Source organism: Augochlora pura, chromosome 9 (assembly GCF_028453695.1).
Source record: "Augochlora pura isolate Apur16 chromosome 9, APUR_v2.2.1, whole genome shotgun sequence".
Taxonomy (NCBI): domain Eukaryota; kingdom Metazoa; phylum Arthropoda; class Insecta; order Hymenoptera; family Halictidae; genus Augochlora; species Augochlora pura.
This window is the reverse complement of record NC_135780.1, coordinates 6,820,157-6,840,494: the sequence shown is the minus strand read 5'-3', so window position 1 is coordinate 6,840,494 and position 20,338 is coordinate 6,820,157. Positions and strand designations below refer to the sequence as shown.

Below are 20,338 nucleotides of genomic sequence, written 5' to 3'. Positions count from 1 at the left end.
GTTGAAGTAAATACTTGTTGAAGATATCGTGTCACATTCATATTGTAATAAGTATATAAGCTCTATGGAATGCAACAGCATACTCTATCTTGCCATTTGCAACCTACTGTATCTAAATCTGCCAATCATTCTGTCATGATTGATTCATGCGAATCAATCATATTTTGTAACCGCAAATTCATGAAATTGCCATCGTGACCGCAGCAAAAAATTTGTTTTCTCGCGGATGCTCTCGGCATTGGCGTAACTTTCGCGGGCGAATAATCGAAACGAAAAAAATTGGCTCCCCACGTGGATTCTAATCGCGATACGTTTGCTTGCAGGTTGTCGCTCGAACGGAGTCCCAAACTGACTGGCAAACTAAAAGGTCAACCGTTTCGACCTTTTCGCCTTGCCACGCCTAAAAGCTACTACACCGGCAGACATCGTGTTCCCGCATGTTAAATGTACTGCCGCGAAACGGCGGCGAGCAGCCCGACAAGCATCGAAGAAGCATCGGCCCGACATTTTCATGTTTATCGTTCGCACACGAGAAAGTCCTGTTCATAACTCTGTATGCATACATTGTACGCGCTGTTTAGAGTGTTATTTGTATCGTGTAATGAAAAATTCTAGGGGAAAGTGTGAGATCCGAGGGGAAGCAGAAAAAAGGGAAAGAGAAACCAAAGATAATTATTACTATCGGGGGGAGAGGTACGCTTCCCGTGGGAGGCGCGGAAAAACAAACGAAAGAAACCAAATAAAAATAATATAAATCATCGAGGCGTGTGGCGTGTAAATAATGTTCAAAATATTTCGATCGTATATGATGCAGTTCGAGTCATATTGTAGACTGTGTTTGTTACTCTTCGTGTTACATCAGATTCATAATATATTGTTTAAACGAATACAAATCGCGCGCGCGGAGACTCTCCGATTCGCGACACACACATCGGATAGGATATATATTATGTATATAAATATAAAATGAATGAACGAGGGTAAAAAATAAAGATGGCCGATACAAATATATATATGTACTATATATATATTATATACACATATATATACTATATATATACATATTGATTATACGTAAACTTGAATGTGTAATTATTTTAATATGTGTAAATAGCTGCGACAATATAATGTATCGAAACCGCGAGAGCTCGCTGCTGTGCAGAATATTTCGGGAAGAAGGAAGAAGAAGAAGAATCGCGCGGACGTCCTCGGATTCGCGAACTGTACAGAGTCTACGATAAAGTTGCGAACGATTTGCACGCGTTTCATCATTCGAGCGAAAAAATATTCGATGCAGTCTTGACCCGTTCAATGCTTGCCCGTTATCAGCATCGTTCCTTATCTGTTCTCCACTTTATCTGAACGATTAGGGTCCTAATGGATTGCGAACGTGTTCATAATTACAGCAGGAACGGCAAATTAATCCGGGGCCTTTTCCAAAACGAATTTGTTGTTCGTTCGTCCAAGTTAACTGCTTTTCAAAGTTCTCTTCCAATGTCTTCAATTATGTATCAATTATCCACGTCGTGCTCAAAAGATAAAAAATGGAAGACAAAATAAAAATTACTGCCCAGATTTAAATACAGAATTTCTTTAACATTTCTTTGCATTTCTAAGTTGATATTTCAGTTTTTTATTTCACGATTATTAAAATTAGAAAGATAAAATATGTTTCATTAGACATACATTATAATAAAAATTATTGTACATCTGAGAAAATCTATGCTTGTTATTTTTATGGGGCGACATAAAATAGAAGCTTTCAGTGTTCCGTGAATCTAGTGATTAATGAAACGAAAACCCTGTCTAAGACTAGCTATTTTGAAAAATGTTTCATAAATACTACAATCAAAGAATTTAGGATAGTGATTTTGTTGTTGAAAAATTGAGTTTATCGTCAAGAAGCAGCATTAACGATGGAGTTATTAACGATCGTAATATAGTGATTGATTGAACGAAAAGGCACCGAATTCTTTCCTGCATCCGAGTCGTTACCCTAGCCGGACTACCTCGAGAGATAGTTACGCGTTTTGACTGAGAGAAAATACCGATCGAAGTTCCAATTTCAATATTTTCTTTGACAATATCCGCACAATCCATTAAGCACTCTCTCATTCGGGTGAAAAGAAACATCTCCGGCGAGTTTCGCAGCGAAATCGCCGTAGATTCGTTAAGTGCTCGTCACCTGTCCCGGGTTTCGCTAGCATTTAACGAGCACTTATCGTATCGATGAAATCGATGAACTATAACTCAACTGATTAAATTATTTGTACTTCGCTCTTGTTCAGGTATTCTCGTAGCAACGTATCCTCGATACTTCATTCGTGGAAAGGTCTTAAATCGATCGATATTTATTTGAACCCTTGTTCCCGCTGTTCCGCGAACTACTTGCGTATACCAAAGACGATCGGCGCACCCTAAGCGAACCGGTAAACGAACCCCGTGTGCACCGAAATCTCGAACTAATTAAATCAGGCCTAATTTGTAGTCTACTTCGCACGCTGCTCGACTAACCAAGCGTCCGTAAACCCAAGACTAGTCCTGCGAACAAGCGAGAAAAATTGTTTTCCCTTTATGTTTCACCTGGAATTTAACGTTCACGTTATCGTGCGACTGTTAATCGATCCGTGGTATTGCCGATGATCAAAGTTGAATGCGCGTCTCAGCCGAGTCCAGGTATCAGATGACCGTACATACCCGGTCACTTCAAAAGAATGGAAGATGAAATATAGTAGTCGTTATAGTTGTAAATAAACTGTCTCTGTAGCACTTCTAGTCGTTTAACCAAAAGCCTATCAAGTTAAATGAAACAAAGAGAAGAAGTTTGTATTATAATTTAGGATCTAACGTCCGAAAATTTTAACTATACGGAGGCTTCGGGGGGTGATTTCATGTTTGTAAAGTTGAATGCAGCCTGTACCAAAGGAATTACTGGTCCGTGTAGCTATGTTACCTAACGAGGAACCTTCGTGGGTGGATTTGTTATCAAGTTCGGCTGTGTTAACGGTTATGACGGAGTAATAATTGTATCTATAACGTGCAACGATTTTTGTCAACGACCAGACTTTTATGAAATGATTTCGGTTCGACTGAACGGAACGTAATTTGATCTATTTCAATGAGAATCGAATAAAAATTAGAACGGTTTACCAATGTTATCTAATAAGAAATTAGAACAAGATCAAAGTTATGTGAAGATTGATTTTGTATAGAAGAAAATCGTTGCACGATTCTTAGATACTGTGCTCTACAAGTTATCATGGTCTTTTACATAACTCAGTTTTAAGAATTGATTGGTCAATCTGTTTGTCGCTCTGTACTAGGGAGCATCTGCCAGAAATCTATGTAACAATCGTTTGAACCGCATCGACGGGCAGTGAAAGTATTATAAATTGAAGAAACTACGTTCAGAAACGATCGAGTCCTTATCGAGTTGTCGTAGAAGAAAATACTAAAAAAATTGACAATATTTCCTCACTTTCTCTCTCTCTTGATGATTGACGAATTTTCGGTTCAGCGTGTATGATTAAAGTTTGTCGGACCTATGAGAATAATGAAGCAGAATTTAACACAATTGTTACACCGTTACTGTTGTTTTGCGTCTGTGTACTTCGAATAATCAATGCGATGTAATTTTCTACAAAGACCTGTGTCGAAATTACTTCTGTAAATAACACGTAAAATATTTACGATCTACTTGTACGTATGAAATCAACAAAAGACTCTATACGTACATACATACGTCTACATATATATGTATACATATACTATACATGTATACACATGTATGTACATGTATATACATATATATGTATACGTATATATATATATAGTATATACAAGTTTAATGGTTGATCGAATTTCTTAAAACGGAAAGAGTAAAATTTTAATAAAGATATTCCTGATGACCAAGTGTTGCGTTATCCAAATTTTTCTTTCTTAAGGTGATTAATCAAACATGTAAACCGATATGAGTTTGATTAACATAATATTGTTAGTGTGACGCTTTTATTTTGATCTTTGTAATCATTTCTTCCAACTATCCATTTAACCCAGGAAAGAAAAAAAGTGTTTTAATATATATGTAGATACAATTATTTTTTCTTAATTGAGAGAGGCGTTGATAAGAAAATGAATGGAGCATTGCTTGTACCTTTGCAGCGTATGTTAGTTAAAGAAATTATTTGAATATGTACCCTATACAGCTAATATACAAGAAAAGATTGAGAAATGTCATTGTGTATTTTCGCTGTGTTTTATAATGAATACAAAATAAATTACAGAACTGAAACATATAGTTTGATTTTGATGTTCCATAAATTATTTTACAGTTACATGTGTATCCAGTTAATGATTGGGCTATATAAAGGATTATTTGTAACATTTTTCATTTTGTAAGTTTTAGAAAGAAGAATGTTATTCCTTTCGTGTTGTAACACTGTTAGAAGAGAATATTGTATCTTTGCAAAATTTTCATTTGATACAACATAGAAATTTTATTTGTTTATTATTGGCTGCTTTGAATATGTTAATTATTTTGACTGTTTTTTGGTTACAAAATCATTGAGATTAGAAGTATTAGAATTGCATTGAAAAAGACACAATTTCTTCCATTTCCTTCAAAGACAACTATAGTAGGTGATGTGTTCACCAACATTATAATATTTATGTCCTCAATAAATGGTAAGTAACAAGAAGAATAAATACAAAAATTGTAAAACTTTAAACTTACGTTTCTTACTGCCAGTTCCGTCAAAACAGATGACTCTTGTTAATATCACATTTCTGAATTTCACTTTATAAACTCACTTTATATACTTTACAAAATTACCTGAAAACCTTTACTGTTGCACTTTATAAACTTTACGAACTTTCTAAACTCGTATTAATCAACTAAAAATGAAAAACTTATGAAGATTCAAAGGAACACAACGCTTTAACTTCAAAGTCTGGATTGAACCGACAGTGGCGCCAGTGAGCATTATTGGCCGAAATTCAAATCGAGGTTTTCAAGCGCATGATGACGATTAGTCGCGCATGCGCCATACTGTGGTAGTCTTCGCGTCAGTGTTTAAATCAGTGAAACTTTAGATTGTCGGACGGAAGATTTATTAAATTAACAAGGTATTTATTTTACTTTACTGTAATTATCATTTTCACTGCTCCACTTCTTGAACAAACGTATTGTATATAATTAAACATTAGCGAGTACTTGCCGGGCTTCGTAGAGAAATCGTACATCCTCTTGTGGGAAACAAAGGTTATGGTTGCGTTCATGGTATTTTTAATTACGTCGCAATTAAAAAGTCTCGAGAGAATGCGTTTAGATATTAAAGTGTGAGGTAAAGGTCGCGAGAAATGCATCAGTTTTTAACGATGATCGGTATTTCAGAACGTTCGACACGGAATCTCATATGGTCATTGATCTGCTTTGATCCAGTATGGGCGATATCTCGTTCGCCTTGTATACTTCATTTCATAATCATTAAAATTGTCTATAGGAGAAAAAACTAACAAAATTCGTATAATAGAAATTCACGTTATCTACTTGTGATACATTACTGACACTTTACTGTGGTTCTACATTACTGTGGTTGGATCACTGACATCTAATGTATTATCACAATCGAGGCATAGGAGTAGGCTTCACGTTCAATGTATTATCACGGACGAGGTATAGACGTTTTACGTATTATCGCGAACGAAATTGTACGGATGCTGTCCCCATATCTTATGGGTATTGCTCAGCGTTCAGTTTCACCTCGTTGTTAGTAGATGTCTCCACTAGTCTCTTGTTAAGGGAAGCTTATTAATTCTCAAATGAAACCACCAATAAATCTTACAATGATTAATTCGGAACATTAAAGTCCATTTTCATTATTTCTTAAAACTTAGTTTATTTACTTGTTTCAAAACATTGTTCTTATCCATTTATAGTTTTCCTTATAAGGGTGTAACTTCTTTATTCAACCTCGTGTATTAGAATTCGCCACAAACATAAATGTTACAAGTTAATACTAGATCTTGCGAGCTCTAAAAATTGCTAATGTGTATTGTTTTATAATTATTTATAAATAAATAAAATAAATTAGAAAGTTACTATAAATTCACTTGACTGTTAACTATCTCAACAATAAATGCGGTCAGCATCCCATACAAACGAAATGAAGCCTACTAAAATAGGGAAAATGAGCTTCGTATAGAGAGCGTGTTAATTTCCTGGTAATTAACGAGCAACGTTAATTTTCCTTTTGCGATGCGAGAAAGATCGAACGGCTCGATGTGGGAATAAATTCCACCCGCGTATAAAGCACCCGCAACGGAAACATTCTCGGATGTGAAACAGGTTTTCACTGGACTCAATTAACCAGTTGGTGATTTACGTCGGTTCATTTGGCTATCTAGTTAGCTGGTCGAGTGAGAGACAAGTGAAAAGAAGGGACGACTGCGCAACGAGCATTTTCTATCTCTACTCTAGATACAGAGGATGCCGATTTAAGCGACAACCATGAATCCGTCAGATATGGAAATGCATTACGCTGCTCGGGAACCTGTAATTCTGGCATGCACGAGCAGCATGGTCACTGTGCTTCTCCTTGTAACGTCGCTATTTAGTGCACAGTATTTAGACAGCGGATGCACATGCAAATTCTTGTCTTTGCTGCCACTCGCTGCGAAATTGCAGTACAATTCAATTATATTGCCTGCCATTCGTCCCATGGCCATCGTCAATGTAGTTCAATGAAGTTCCATAGATGGTTCTAAATAGATTGCTGATTTTACGCTTTTATAGGATTAACGAGTGACAGACAGTCTGTAAAGACATTAGTTATAGTTATTCTGATATTACTTTCACCATGAGAAAATTGTTGAACGAGGAAATCCTCTTTTCATTTAATTCCTTCTTCTCGAATTACTTTTATTTAATTGCCAAAAATTATAGAATGCAGACGTTGGTGTTATAAGATTTTCATTGAGGTTTCAAAGAGTAAGCCGCGTCCATCAACAACTATCCTAAACCTTTCGCTAATAGCGCAGCATGTTTCATCATAGGGTCGAATGACGTACAAATGCTCTTGTGTGTCGTGCGGGGCGGTATACTTTTAGTGTGTACCCTGTACTATTCCGGATCAATGGTCACCGACAAGAGATTGTAATTGGTCAGCTGACCAACGTGCACCGCAATGTCACACGCGAAAGTATGAGTGTGTAACGTGACCCTTTAATGACGCTGGCTGCAACGTTAACCAAAACGCCGGGATAATTTCGTCGAGAGGGCATGGTTTCCGCTTGGAACGCTCAGACGAGAAAACTAATATTTTCATTGTCCTGTTGGTGCTATAGCGATAACGAGTGAAACAAATTTTACGATAATAAAATACCTTCTTTAAATACCGTTGAAATTATGAAAGTTTCTTCGTAGGAAATGAGTGAATAGATTTCTTAAATCAAGCAAAAATTATGTATAAATTTTTATTTTGCTTAAAAATCTGCAGTCCAGTTGTCTGGAACACTTTTAGGAGTCGCTGTACAACAAAACCGCTAGAAAAGAAAGTCAATTATAACCGTTGGCCGCGGAAGTAGAAGAAAATTTAGTATTTCGTGGAAAACGATGCCGGCTGCGGCGAAATTTCATTCCGCATTTTCTATTTACTTTTCCGCGCGGCACGATTCCCTTGTCGGGCCGCATCGGCGGTACGGCGGCAGCCAGGAGCCACGGTGTGCAGGGAAAGCGAACACAATGGTTCACTTTAGGCTGCCTAGGCCTCGAACGACCATGCGGGGAAACAACCGAAAACAAGCGGCGCGTTTCGCCGCCGCCGACAGTATTCGAATGTTTTCGGTTCCGTGGAAAATTGCAACTTCGTTGATCGACGCTCGCGGTTCGCTAGTCAAGCCCCCGGAACTCTGCCCGACCCGGCCCGGCCCGGCCCGGCCCGGCCCGGCGTGTCCACATCACGCCGCGTTTCCGACGTAATTTTACGGGGCGAGGCGAGACGAGGCGCAAAGCCGCGCGCGCGATGCGAAACGCGTGCGTTTGACAATATTTCAGCGTACGTGCGTAGCTGCGAATATTCCAGGTGCATTCAAGGCCGCAAATGACCGGAGGGTTCGCCTATTCACCAAAGGAACGGCTCGTTCGGCGAGGGTGGCTTGATGTTAATTGAAATCGTAAAATGACTGAGCGGGTGTCGTTCGGAGGGCGCCGGCGCGGAAAGGGCCGCCCTCCTCCGTGTCTTTCTCTTTCTCTTTCTCTTTATCGCTCCCTTTCTCTTTCCATTTATCGCGTTCCCTTTCTCTTTCTCTTTATCGGCCCCCCCCCCCCTTTCTCTTTCGCTTTCTCGCCATCCCCACCCAGCCCCCTCTTTCCTCTATATTTCTAGGCAATTCCGCGGGGCGTCAAGCGAACCGGGGAAACGTTTGTCGCTTCGCGTGAGTGTCACCTGGTGAAATGTCGCTCGCAGACGATTCACATGAATTTCCGGTCGCTGAGGAGGAATCTCCAGGAAACTCGGATCCTCTGATGACAGGACGCGCGTTACGTGCGCTTGAAACTCTTCGGGCCCGATATTTCACAACCGGCGAATCGTGAACGTGCTATCTGCATTTTTCTTTCTTGCCGATATATTTACCGGCTCCGCCTCTCGTCGCGTTCCGTATCCTCTCTTTAACAGTCCAATAACGCGGTACGTTCGGTTTCATTTATTTGTAGATGGTATAAATAAGTTTGCGGATGAGAACATCGTCACGGTTTTGGAGCAGAACGAGCTGACCGTTCGAGCCGTCCATTGTCTCGATTAGATACCAGTAAATTGGCCGGCGTTAAGTCGATGCAACCTTGGATGGTCGTGTTTCATCAACGATCAAATAATTCCGATTGCCGGGCAAAGAGAGAGGTGTCAAAGATTGAAATAAACAGGCCGGAGGCGTTGCAGCCGACGTGTAATTAGATGTTTCAGCTTTTGCCGGCGCCCCGATCGCGCCCCCGCCCGATGCGGTCATTATGACCTTCGATCGCGAGATGAAACAATAACCATCCGTTCGTAACTCCATTCCCGTGTCTATAATGCACGATTATTCAGTCGGCGGAACGTGTCCGCCGTCATTAATAAATCTCTCTCTCTCTCTCTCTCTCTCTCTCTCTTTCTCTCTCTGCCGTGTTATTACGTGTGATCGATTATTGGCACGCAGACGTCGTTTACGATCCGTGAAGAATTCCAGTCAGACGCGGTGTGAAAGTACACACCGTGCCCATTAATATCGTCAATTACAATGTATGGTGGTGACTGTATAAACATTAAGCTCGCCCCATTGATATTCACCGCGATCGCCGCGTACGAAATCTTTAGACAATGTTGAGTTAAGGTCGACGGCTGTTTGTCCAACAACAAGATGACTTTTATACATACTTTCGATGATACCCCGTATTTTTCGCCAGAATAACGCCAAACAGAACAACATTGTAAAAGCAGTAAAAAGATGTATTGTTCGCGAACGAACCTGCTGCAAACCGAGGTATTTCTAAAAAATTTTCATGGGTTTAGTTCGACATTGTTTTTTCGACGAAAAAAAAGAGAGACGAAGGTTTTCATCAAGCTTGATTGTTTCCGTTGATGCAATCGCTGAAAGTGTTAATGGATTTTAATCACAGTTGCGGGCTTGCGCGATGCCGAGCCGACTGTTAAACTAACATTGAATCAACGAACGGTGTTTTCTGAAATTATCAAACAAATAATATAAAGTTATTTGTCGTATACGGCGATGCATTTTCGCGAAACACTTTCAATTCAACGGCAATATCAATTTATAAGTTATAGTTTTATTGCTTTATTCTAAAAATATTTGTTACTCGTCTCGCTCTTCATATATTTTATTTTTATTTTAAAGACATCGATGGACAAAATTGTATTTTATTCTGACTTTTATCGATTTAATTCTGAAGTTATTACAAAGCGATAATGAAAAGTACTGCATTTGCAAATGTTTATACAATTTAAATAGAAGTTAAATAAACGCAACGCCAAATGAGAAAACTTACACAATCGCTAAACAAATGCTAAACGAATTTCCAATTCCCGTGGGAAAGTTACAACTTACTCGACTCCCTTGCGCAGTCCGTAATCGTTGCGTCTATTCGAATGCGTTTGAACGTCCTCATTGTGAGTGGCGCCAATGCATTCATATTGCATGATCTCTAACGATCACGGTGATGCATTCATACGATGACTTCCACTTGCTCTAGAAATCTTGACATTCATAGCAGCATTTTTAAAAGTGATACCACCCATCAAGAAGCTACTATGAACGATTACGTCAGCTTCCACCGAAGGCGAAGTTATCGCGAATCCCGCTGACGTGCTCGGGACTTATCTTTCTTTTATTGGACTGATATTGTAATCGAAAAGAGCAACAGACGATTGACATAGGTTAGCGCCAAGGTTATATGCACATATTGGTTACAAAATTGCAGACTGATTCTTTATCGACAAGAACGCATCGCGTCCGCCTTTAACGCTAGCCTAGGTCATGGTCAAACGATCTCATTTTAAATTATAAAGAAAAGAATTTAAAACTCTTCTCGCCGCGTCGTACTATTTATTCGAAATTTCTGTCGGCGAAATAACTAAGATTCGCAGTCTATTTATCATAACGCTCGATTGCAGCTATCAGCCCAGCGGATCATCAGAATTAATTCTAACGCTGTCAGTTGAAAATATTCGTCCGGGTCTCGCTTTATGCCACAAATAATGGAGGCGAGAGCGCAATTTCACTTTGAAACGAGTAAGCTTCTGGAAGTCTTGTCAGCGAAATTGAGCGACAATTTTTATCCTGGCTGAAATAAATAAAATAACATTGCAATAGATACGTATATAGATATATTTCTGTCGGCTGTCTCGATTTTCGCTAGCTTTTTTAATTTCTTTTTTATTAATATCGCAAGTCCGCGGCGTGATCTATGTTTTCGTATGAAGCTTATTAATCACGGCGCAGTAAGAGGAACACGGCCGGGGAGCTATTTATACCTTGACTTTATTCATATTATTTTCCATACTCAATACTGATTACCGCTGTCAAAGTGAAATATTGCGAGACCTACATTTACTATCTTATATTTCTCTTTCCCGATTTTATTCGTAAACATTGGAATTTATGTTGCTGATTTTCACGAAATCGGGAAGCCATCGGATGCTCTGCAAACAGAATTCGTAATAAATCGTTCCCCGGCTAAATAAACATTTATCGGAAAAAAATAAATATGCAGAATAGTTTGGCATGTTGAAAAGGTATTTTTCCTGCATGTTATTGCAATGTCGATCTTGCGAAATTTGTTTTTAAAACATTTTTCAAAAAACGTAACTATTCTTCGTTACATCGACCTTTATTTTCTTTTTATTGCCTTTATTTAGATAAAATTCATGCATATATTTATAATGATACTTGGTAAAGAGTTAATGGGGGCAAAGATATCCTATGTTGTAGCATTTTTACGGTAAAATTTCCATAATTGCTAAAATTTCCTTAATTCCTCGGATTAGAAACTCCGTGAACATTTAAAAGCCATCGAGTTCAGGTGGTAAATTCGTTCGGTTAATTCTGAAAAGATCGGACCGCGTGTCCACGATACAAATACCCTAAGCGGTCCACCGGCGGGGTCCACGGGGCAGGTCGTCCTCGAACGAATACCTTATCCATCCGTCCGGAGGAAGATGGAAGCCAAAAAGAAAAAAAAAGACAAATGCGAGAATAGAAGAAAAAGAGAAGAATCTTGGCGAATTTCGTAGCAGCGGCGGATTCACTAAAACAGATTTAGCCGGCGGCCGGAAGATGGCGACGCATTGGCCGGCGTCGGGCGTCGTGTCGGCGGCAGTCGCAAGGACGACGCCGTCGCCACCACGTGGGGAGCGAATTTGAATCGGCCGCCATTGACACCTCGTCGCCGGCTCGAAAGCAGACGTCGGGGAGAGCGGGTGTCTGTTGGTCCACGCGTGGACGGACCCGTTTAGGGGATAAGGTCTTGGCCGATCGGCCGGCAGGAGGGTTCGAAAGAAAACCAGCTGGCTAGAGACCAGAGAAAAGAGGAAGAGAGTTTAGAGATCCGGTCGGTGGCTAGATCAGCGTTACGACGTCTAGCAGACGGTCGCCGCGGCAGCCTACTCGCGGAGTAGGAGGAGGATAGGAGGGAGAAAAATCGAGAAGGAAGCGGCAAGTGTCACGAAGGGACTGTTGTCAGTGAGTGGTGGACCGTGGAGCCGATTGGGCTGTCAGCAGCAGCAGCAGCAGCAGCAGCTCGTCGGGATTGGTTCCTCCGGAGTAAGCGGAGACTGTGGTCCGGGGGTAGATCTGTCGATCAGTGCCGGAAGTACATTGACCTTGCTCTCGAGGCGACCTTGGCGATTGGCGCCACCGTCGAACTCGTTTAATCCCGAGTATCGAGCCGAAATCGAGTGCGGCTTGACCTCATCCGCTAACCTCAAAGCCGTGTTGATCGGTGATCTATAGAGTGTCAGTGACCGTTCTGGTGCCGTGTGCCTGTGCCGCCCCCGAAAAGTGGTCGAGGAGTCGTCGAGGAGTCTGGAGAAAATCAAACCTGATTCGCCGAGCTGATGGAATGACCCAACATGTGGCCTAGGTAAGTCGAGTACCCTAAACTATGAACAACCGAGAACCCGATCACCCGGAGAGGCCAATTATAGAGTAAACGAGAGTGAAAGAGCCACAGGTAGGCCGCCAAGTAGTCGGAGGACTAAAACTAGTCTCTCTCGACTCATTTTACACACCGGCATTTTAATGTTTTCGTAGCAGCTTGCCGGGGGTGCCGGTCTCGTTTTGGTCCACACGATTTTTCTTCCAGCTCTGAGCTGTAGCGTTTCGCCGGGCGTGGTAATGAAGTCCTTGTGCAGAAATGAAAGGTCGTTCGTTTTGTCGGAAATCGAGTTCACGGGCGTAACTCGCGCTTTATTTACCCCGCGCGATGAATGGACGCTGTGGGACGCTGTTTCCGCGGTGTTCGTTGACCTCGAAGGCACTGTTCGCCGGGTTTCGCCGCTGTTCGAAATTACATTTCAAGTACTTGTTCGATTTACTGACTTTCAGCTCGGATTTACTCTGCTGGAAATTCCGTGCGCCTCGACTTTATTTTCGAAACATTGAAATTCCAATTTTTATTCACGATCGAGGAATATTAAAGGTCTCATTCGTGTTGTACGAGCCCTATTTCAAATCACATTTGTTTTTATTTAACTTAATGATTTTCATTTTTAATTTCGAATACTGCTATCGCGGATATTGTTAAATTACCGAAATTCACATTTTCTTTTCCAAACGAAACCATATAGACCTTTGGTTTAAGAATGTCTTTTTTTTGCGGTAACTGATCCTTTTTATGGTAACTAATCCTTTTTATGGTTACCCTTCGCGGATTTTCAACCGGGGAAATCTAGAAGCGCTCTTTCATTTTTTTTCGTCTCGATTATGCAAGGTATAAAATATGCAGTCGCACTTCTGGATAACCGGATTTGCTCTTGAAGCACCCATTCTGGGTCTAAAATCCCTCCGCGTTCATGTATCGTTCCAACGGAAACTCAGTCGTCTGTAATAATCGGGCCAGGTACGTTTCCATGAACGACTTAGTTAGCCTCGACCCTGTGAAGTAGGTACACTCCGTTGATGCTTCCTTCAATCGCTTACATTTAATCCCTCGAAATTTATTCTTGTTTATTACTCCCAGTCCAATTATTTCAGATTCGAGCCTCTATATATTTTTTATACAATTATCGCTAGATTGGAGGTATTACACGTTTCAGAATATTTTGATACTGTTCATATTATTAAAAGAAATAATTCATTTTGTTTGTCTGAATTAATTTATTGATTTATAACGTTATACTTTTGATTTATGTCCAATTGAGCAACTTGAATGTTACCTATTACGTTCAATTTAATAAAGTGTTTCGGAAAGAGGATCGATCGCGAGTTCCAGAAATGTGTAGCCATGTTAAATATTTGGTATCAATTAAACGCGAAATATCGGTGCGTGCAGGAACGCAAAGAAAACCGATCGACTGAGTCATTTGCTAAACATCAATTTAGCGAGATACTAACACCAATTACGAAACACTGTTCGATACGGTAAAGAAGAGATAAAGCGTGTGAAATTGTTTCAAACGCGATCGTATTTCACTATTCTATTGCTGTATTATTCAAAGTTGTGATAAAATCGATAAAAGTCTTAATTCCGCTAAAAATCGTAGCTTGAATAGATACTCTTCCTATAAATACTGTTCGAACTAAAAAATCCTGGATTCCAATCCGGCGATCTAAACAGCTCTCGCCTGTCCTTAAGAAAGCGACTCGTAAATCTTTCGTCTCAGACAGTCCATGCCCAGGGGTTGTTAAATCGATGCTTATCGCAGACGAAGGGTGGCTGACCTAATAAAATAGGACAGGAGAATCCCGGCGATCCTCTCGCGATCGTCCATCAAACGGGCCGGTCAACTAGAGAGATCCCTTCTATCGCGCCTTGTCGCCGAAATGTTTCGACACCTGGCAGCAGATCCGGCGCGTCATACGCGTCGTTAACGCATCGTCCAACGTATTCCGGCGATAATGGGGAAAGAAGGAGAACGACGACGCGATGCAACGGGGTGCGACGCTGTGCGACGCTGTGCAACGCGGTGCATTACGCGATGCACCGTATTAATCCCGGAGACGGAGGAACGGCGTTCGCACTTGCCGTGTTTTCGGTCCAACGACATAACTCAGAGCGCGTTGCTCTTTTTGGAATACCCACCCTCCCCGGGCCTTCCGCCGAGTGCATCGGGGAGGAAGAGAAAGAGTGACGGAAGAGAGTGACAAGGGTGGCGGGAGAGAAAAGGGGGTGTGCGGAACACACGTGCCACGTGACGGCCGCGTGTTAATCCGCGCGGAGTGTATTTACGAGTCCGCTCGCATTCGGCGCACGTGTGGCGCGCCAGCTTTAACGGAGAGCTCGTAAGCGTAACGCGGAATACCGTGTTGCGCGTTGTTCAACATCAACTCGTAGATAAAATCTACGAACGTGTCGTTCCCGCGGACTTTTCCTCCCTTCCTTCCTTTCTTCCTTCCTTCCTTCCTTCCCTCCTTCCTTCCTTCCTTCGGCGTTCCGTGGAATAGAGCCGGTTGATCCGATTTAAGCTCCGCCGAAGATTCGTTCTGCGCTCGACACGTACGATAAGCGTTCTGGAACCATTTAACCCTCGGCTAGGGTTGCTGGGTACATTTTGACCTGTCGTTCCTGGTGAACATCGCATATTGTTATCGGCACGATGCACCGGGCCGCTAATTTCAAAAATATCGGATGTTTTTATAATTACTTTCTGTGATTAAAAAGCAAACAGTATACCGTGTCGTATGTAAGACTAGAAAAATGTTCTATCAACGTCGGAACCTTCGCTGTTAATTGTTTTACACGTAAGGCAATACACCCACGCTCGCGTCTTGTGTGCGGACGTACCCATGTCGCCATCCACTCGACCGCCTGACATTTAAACTCTGGCCGCCGGAAATTATGTTCGAAAATTTTGAAATACCCTTCAACAAACGTTGGACTAATTATCATATACACGGCAATTTAATCCGGTCGCATCCGTAACAATTACGTGTCGAAAGAACAGCAGAAGGAAATGCAATTTACTGCAAAATTGACGGGGACGGTGTTCGGAAACGGTAAAGATTCCGAAGAGAAAAAGAATAATTTATTCCCGTGGAATGGGACGTTGCAAGCAACGGAAACTTCCGCGCCATTTCCCGGAGCGTCGGCTGCCTGGTGGAAGTTTGGATCGTGTCGCCTGTTACGTTGCAGTAAGATTTCTAGAAAATTGAAAACACCGAATTATTCACCGTTCTCCTATCCTCGGGGCAACGACTTTCCAAATACCGCTGTCAATCCTGGACCGTTCGGTTTCCAATTACAAATTTCCGGACGAAGACGAACAGCGCGACGTCTTGTTAGCGATGGAACAGCAACAATTATTAGTATAATTACAGGTATGATTTTAGAATAAAATAAATAGATAAGAAGGATTATATGCAACACACGAATTACAACTGATTTCTTTCACAACTAAACGCTGATGCGTGGATTTCCCGTCGGATTGATGTTTTCGACAGATCGCTCGCTCGCTCGAGGATCCATTTGTGTGTACAAACTGTTTGTTAATTCGATTTCTCTTTGCTTAAGCATACGAAGAACGTTGCGCGGATGGTTGTGTGCACGGTATAGTTGATCATCTTCAGTATGTATGTAAATAGACTCATTGGTGAAGAGTTAAATGAAAGTAGTGCTGGCTGTGATCCGAAAAGGGAAGTTAGTGTTTGCCGTAATTATAAATAAAATGAACGAAGCGAGAGAAGAGTGATTAGTTGACAGCTCGACAGCGATGTTGGGTTATTTATGACAATTTCAAATATTATTATCAAAAGCTGGAAAAGTTTTCAGTCGTTGCTCTGTAAAAATAAATTAATCCATAGTTTTTCAAACGTTTGTAAAATAAATATACAGAACGCGTAGAGTAGAAGTAACACAACGGAAAACAAGATTTAACTATCCGCCTGTTTTAACGAACCTCTTGGTATTCCAAACGCGCGTTACGCGAATTGCGAAAAAGAAACTGGAACACCGGGAAAATTGAATTGTCACCTAGAAATCATTTTTGGAATGTAACTGTTGGACAATATCCAGGTGCTATGATCTATCGGTCGGTTTCAATGTTTTCTGGTTCCATTGGGAAGTGGAAACAGATTAAAATGACCTCGCTGTTTGACAGTTGTGGATGACCTTACTATTTGATAAAGTGTCAATTGTTTATGCCCTATCGCACCCTCTGCTCCGCAGCACTAAATCCTACAATTATCTTATAGATGGTATTGCTAATTTAATATTTAATTACGAGTCTCATGTGATATGTTACGACAGAAAAATCATAAAATATTAAAGACAATAGAATTTCAGTTAACTTTAGTCTTTCGACGAAATAAATATTTAATATTCCAAAGAGAATATATCAATTATTTATTTATCTCGTGTCTTGCCCTCGACTTCGTGTTTTAAAAGCACGCGTGAAACCTTTACGAGGTTTATTAGAGGAGATCGTCTATGCGCGTTACGTACTATTTGACAATTAAAGATACCAGCAATCGTTCGATGCAACACGCTTAAGTCACATCGTGACGCAATATCAATTGCAACACGGAAGCGTTGCAGGCCTCGCAGCCCGAGGAACTTTCGATTGTATATGCTGACGTGCTATATTGTCTTTCTCTGCTTCCTGTTTTATGACCGCCATCTCGAATTTGGGTGTCCATAGTCGCCTTGCAATCTCTTTTTTGATACTGTATTCAACCGTACATTGAACCAATTAGAATAAACTAGCTTCCTCGATTTTTAATTTGTCTCTGTGTTAAATCTTTGAAACTATTCTTGCAGTCTTATCTATGTATAACATATTCTCACAATTCTCCGTAAGCGCGTACAGAAATATTTGCAGTGCAATTCCGCAGAAACCAGTTCAACTTGCTCGAATAGCGACTTTCTTTTTTCAAGGATAGCGAATACATTATTATTTGCTAGCGTGACGCGAAAAACAAAGGAATTATATATATAAAATTTTCGAAGGCACATTCGGCCGCGGAGAGTATTATGATCCTATGGAAAACCTTGTTTTATTGCGGCATAAATAATACCATCCATACACACCGTACTTGGAGCCGGAGAAAGGAAAATATTCATGGATTCCTCTTTGCTGAAGTATCGAGAGAGATATCGAGGAAACTTTCAATTTCTACCTACCCCGAAATCAAATTTCCGCGTTTCGCTATTTGTCGGAGGGAAGTATGCCGTAGAAATAAAAAAAAATGTCGGTTTCCTGCCTCAAATATTCATCGAAATCGTCGTTCGCCGATTCCTGAAAAAATTATTACTCGGTTTGACGACGCTGTATTCCCGAAGGAAAATCTGATTACGAGAGATTCGCACGACAAAACCAACTTTTCGACGGACTAACCTCCTTTGAATTCCGATAAATGTCTCCCACGATTTTCGCCTGGTTCCATAAATCAACGAAATTATTGTTGCAATATGTTTATTTCACATAAAATAAATGCCACGCAAATGCACGTGTCGTCGCCTATTTCAGCTTGCAGGAGTGTTCAATTATCGGGCGCGAAGAGCTTTGTCCGCGTTTAATGAATTCAAAGATCGTGAAAGTAAAATTAAGCTACTTCCGTTTTTCGTCAGGTTCTCCGAGGCTGGAACCGCTTGGAAACTACTTGAATAAAAGTTACGATGCAATTAGCCGCTTACAAACTTCTATAGAAATGTGGCGTGTACAATGCTAATTTGTTACTGATGAAGTTGAGTGTGCCGGCTGAAGGACGCGGGAGTTTATATGAAGCAATTTAGGTGCGGGACTTCGGCTCTGCGTCCCGGAAAATATATATGTTCTCCTTGCCATTGTAAATTCTGTAAAATAGCACATATCCGACTATGCGCAACCGTGTCCCTATTGAATCGCATTTCTCGCGTGTCAAATTAACTTCCATTTCCTCCCTGATAACGCCGTTTTTTTTCCCCCGCCGCTTATTTTTATTCGCCGGCGAACGAAAGTTAGCGCCCTCGTTTCACGGCTTTTCAGGATAGCGCGAAAATTATGGCAGCCTCGACCGCTTTCAAATTAGACGAATTTTATTACACGTTCCGCGAATTTTTATTCGCCTGTCTCTTCCCGCGGCCTCGCGGGCCAATTTCTTTCTTTTTAGTATTTCAGGATGTGTGCTTGGATCGCGCGAAACGCCGAAAGACGCGGAAGAAAGCGCGCGCGAGAGAGAGAATATTGTAATCTCTGTGGGCCGACGCTTTTACTAATTTCAGTCATGAATAAGCCGCGGAAATTCGTGCACTTGCGATATGTTGTGAATATGCATAGACTGTATGCAACAATATGTGAAGTGCGCGTGAGATCTACAGGGTGACTCGTTTAAGTCGAGCCGGTCAAATATCAAGACCGTCGATGATACTAAAAAATGCTGTAATGTGATATTAACCCTTTGTACTCGAAGTAAAATTATATACACATTTATAAATTACAGTGAATTAAAATTTAGTAGAAACGTTATTTAATAGTAATGCTATTTTTTGGTATACAAATTATCCTATCTTAATGTAAGGGTAGGTAAATTATTATAAGCCATAAAAATAAAATGACACATGTAAAATACAATTTATAATTCATTGCAATAATTTAAAATCACGGTAGTTGTCTGTCTCAAATATTTTTTACATTGATCATTCCAATGTTGAAAATTCAGCCTGAAAGATATGAATCATTCCGCGAGATGCTACTTCATTAGTTCGAACGCGGAAAGAGACAACGAGCATTTGCTGCGACGGAATCTGCAGTTTCGCGCGATCAATTAGAAAAGATGGAAACCTTTTCAATATCCGTTGCCCGGAATGCAACGTGAATTTCCAATTACGCCGCTCCTCAAATTCCCCCGAACAGCCACTGCATGCGACTCGCCTTATCGGGCATCCTTCTGAAATTAAATTTTTATTTCAATTAAAATTAGGACGTCCCGTTTACGTCGCGTCCATCTACTATATATTAAATGCAAATCACATCTTAAGCAAAACGAATTTTAAATAGCTCCCGTCTGGTGCTGATTTTTGGACTTTGGGTGCGTTTGCAACAACTTTCCCGTGGAGCAATTTGAACCGCAAGTAGGTTAAATTGAAGCTGAAAGTGTATATTTTTCGATGCCGGAATGTACATTCTCGTAAAACGACCGGGGATTTTTTTATAATTTTTTAAACCAACTAATCGGGGGTATTGGGCCGTCTGGGGCTCATTTTTGGACTTTGGGCGCGTTTCCAACAACTTTCCCGTGGAGCAATTTGAACCGCAAGTAGCTTAAATTGAAGCTGAAAGTGTCTATTTTTCGATGCCGGAATGAACATTCCCGTAAAACGGCCGGGGATTTTTTTATGATTTTTTAAACCAACTAACCGGGGGTATAAGGCCGTTTGGGGCTCATTTTTGAACTTTGGGCGCGTTTTCAACAACTTTCCCGTGGAGCAATTTGAACCGCAAGTAGCTTAAATTGAAGCTGAAAGTGTCTATTTTTCGATGCCGGAATGTACATTCCCGTAAAACGACCGGGGATTTTTTTTATGATTTTTTAAACCAAATAATCGGGGATATTGGGCCGTCTGGGGCTCATTTTTGGACTTTGGGCGCGTTTCCAACAACTTTCCCGTGGAGCAATTTGAACCGCAAGTAGCTTAACTTGAAGCTGAAAGTGT

At 40.9% G+C, this 20,338-nt stretch overlaps 2 protein-coding genes across 3 annotated transcripts in view; both read left to right on the top strand.

The window, feature by feature from the left end:
* LOC144475039 (uncharacterized) overlaps positions 1 to 4,286 on the top strand; it is a 367,552-nt gene extending 363,266 nt beyond the window's left edge. For both annotated transcript variants that reach the window (XM_078190562.1, XM_078190561.1), the window contains one exon: positions 324 to 4,286. The gene's annotated coding sequence lies outside the window, so the exon portion shown is untranslated. The remainder of the gene's footprint in view (positions 1 to 323) is intronic.
* An 8,047-nt stretch (positions 4,287 to 12,333) lies between these two features.
* The window catches only part of Mp (collagen XV/XVIII-type protein multiplexin), a 292,407-nt gene continuing 284,402 nt past the window's right edge, over positions 12,334 to 20,338 (top strand). The window contains exon 1 of the mRNA XM_078190578.1: positions 12,334 to 12,631. Within this exon, the coding sequence (XP_078046704.1) occupies positions 12,621 to 12,631 (11 nt within the window). The 5' untranslated portion in view covers positions 12,334 to 12,620. The remainder of the gene's footprint in view (positions 12,632 to 20,338) is intronic.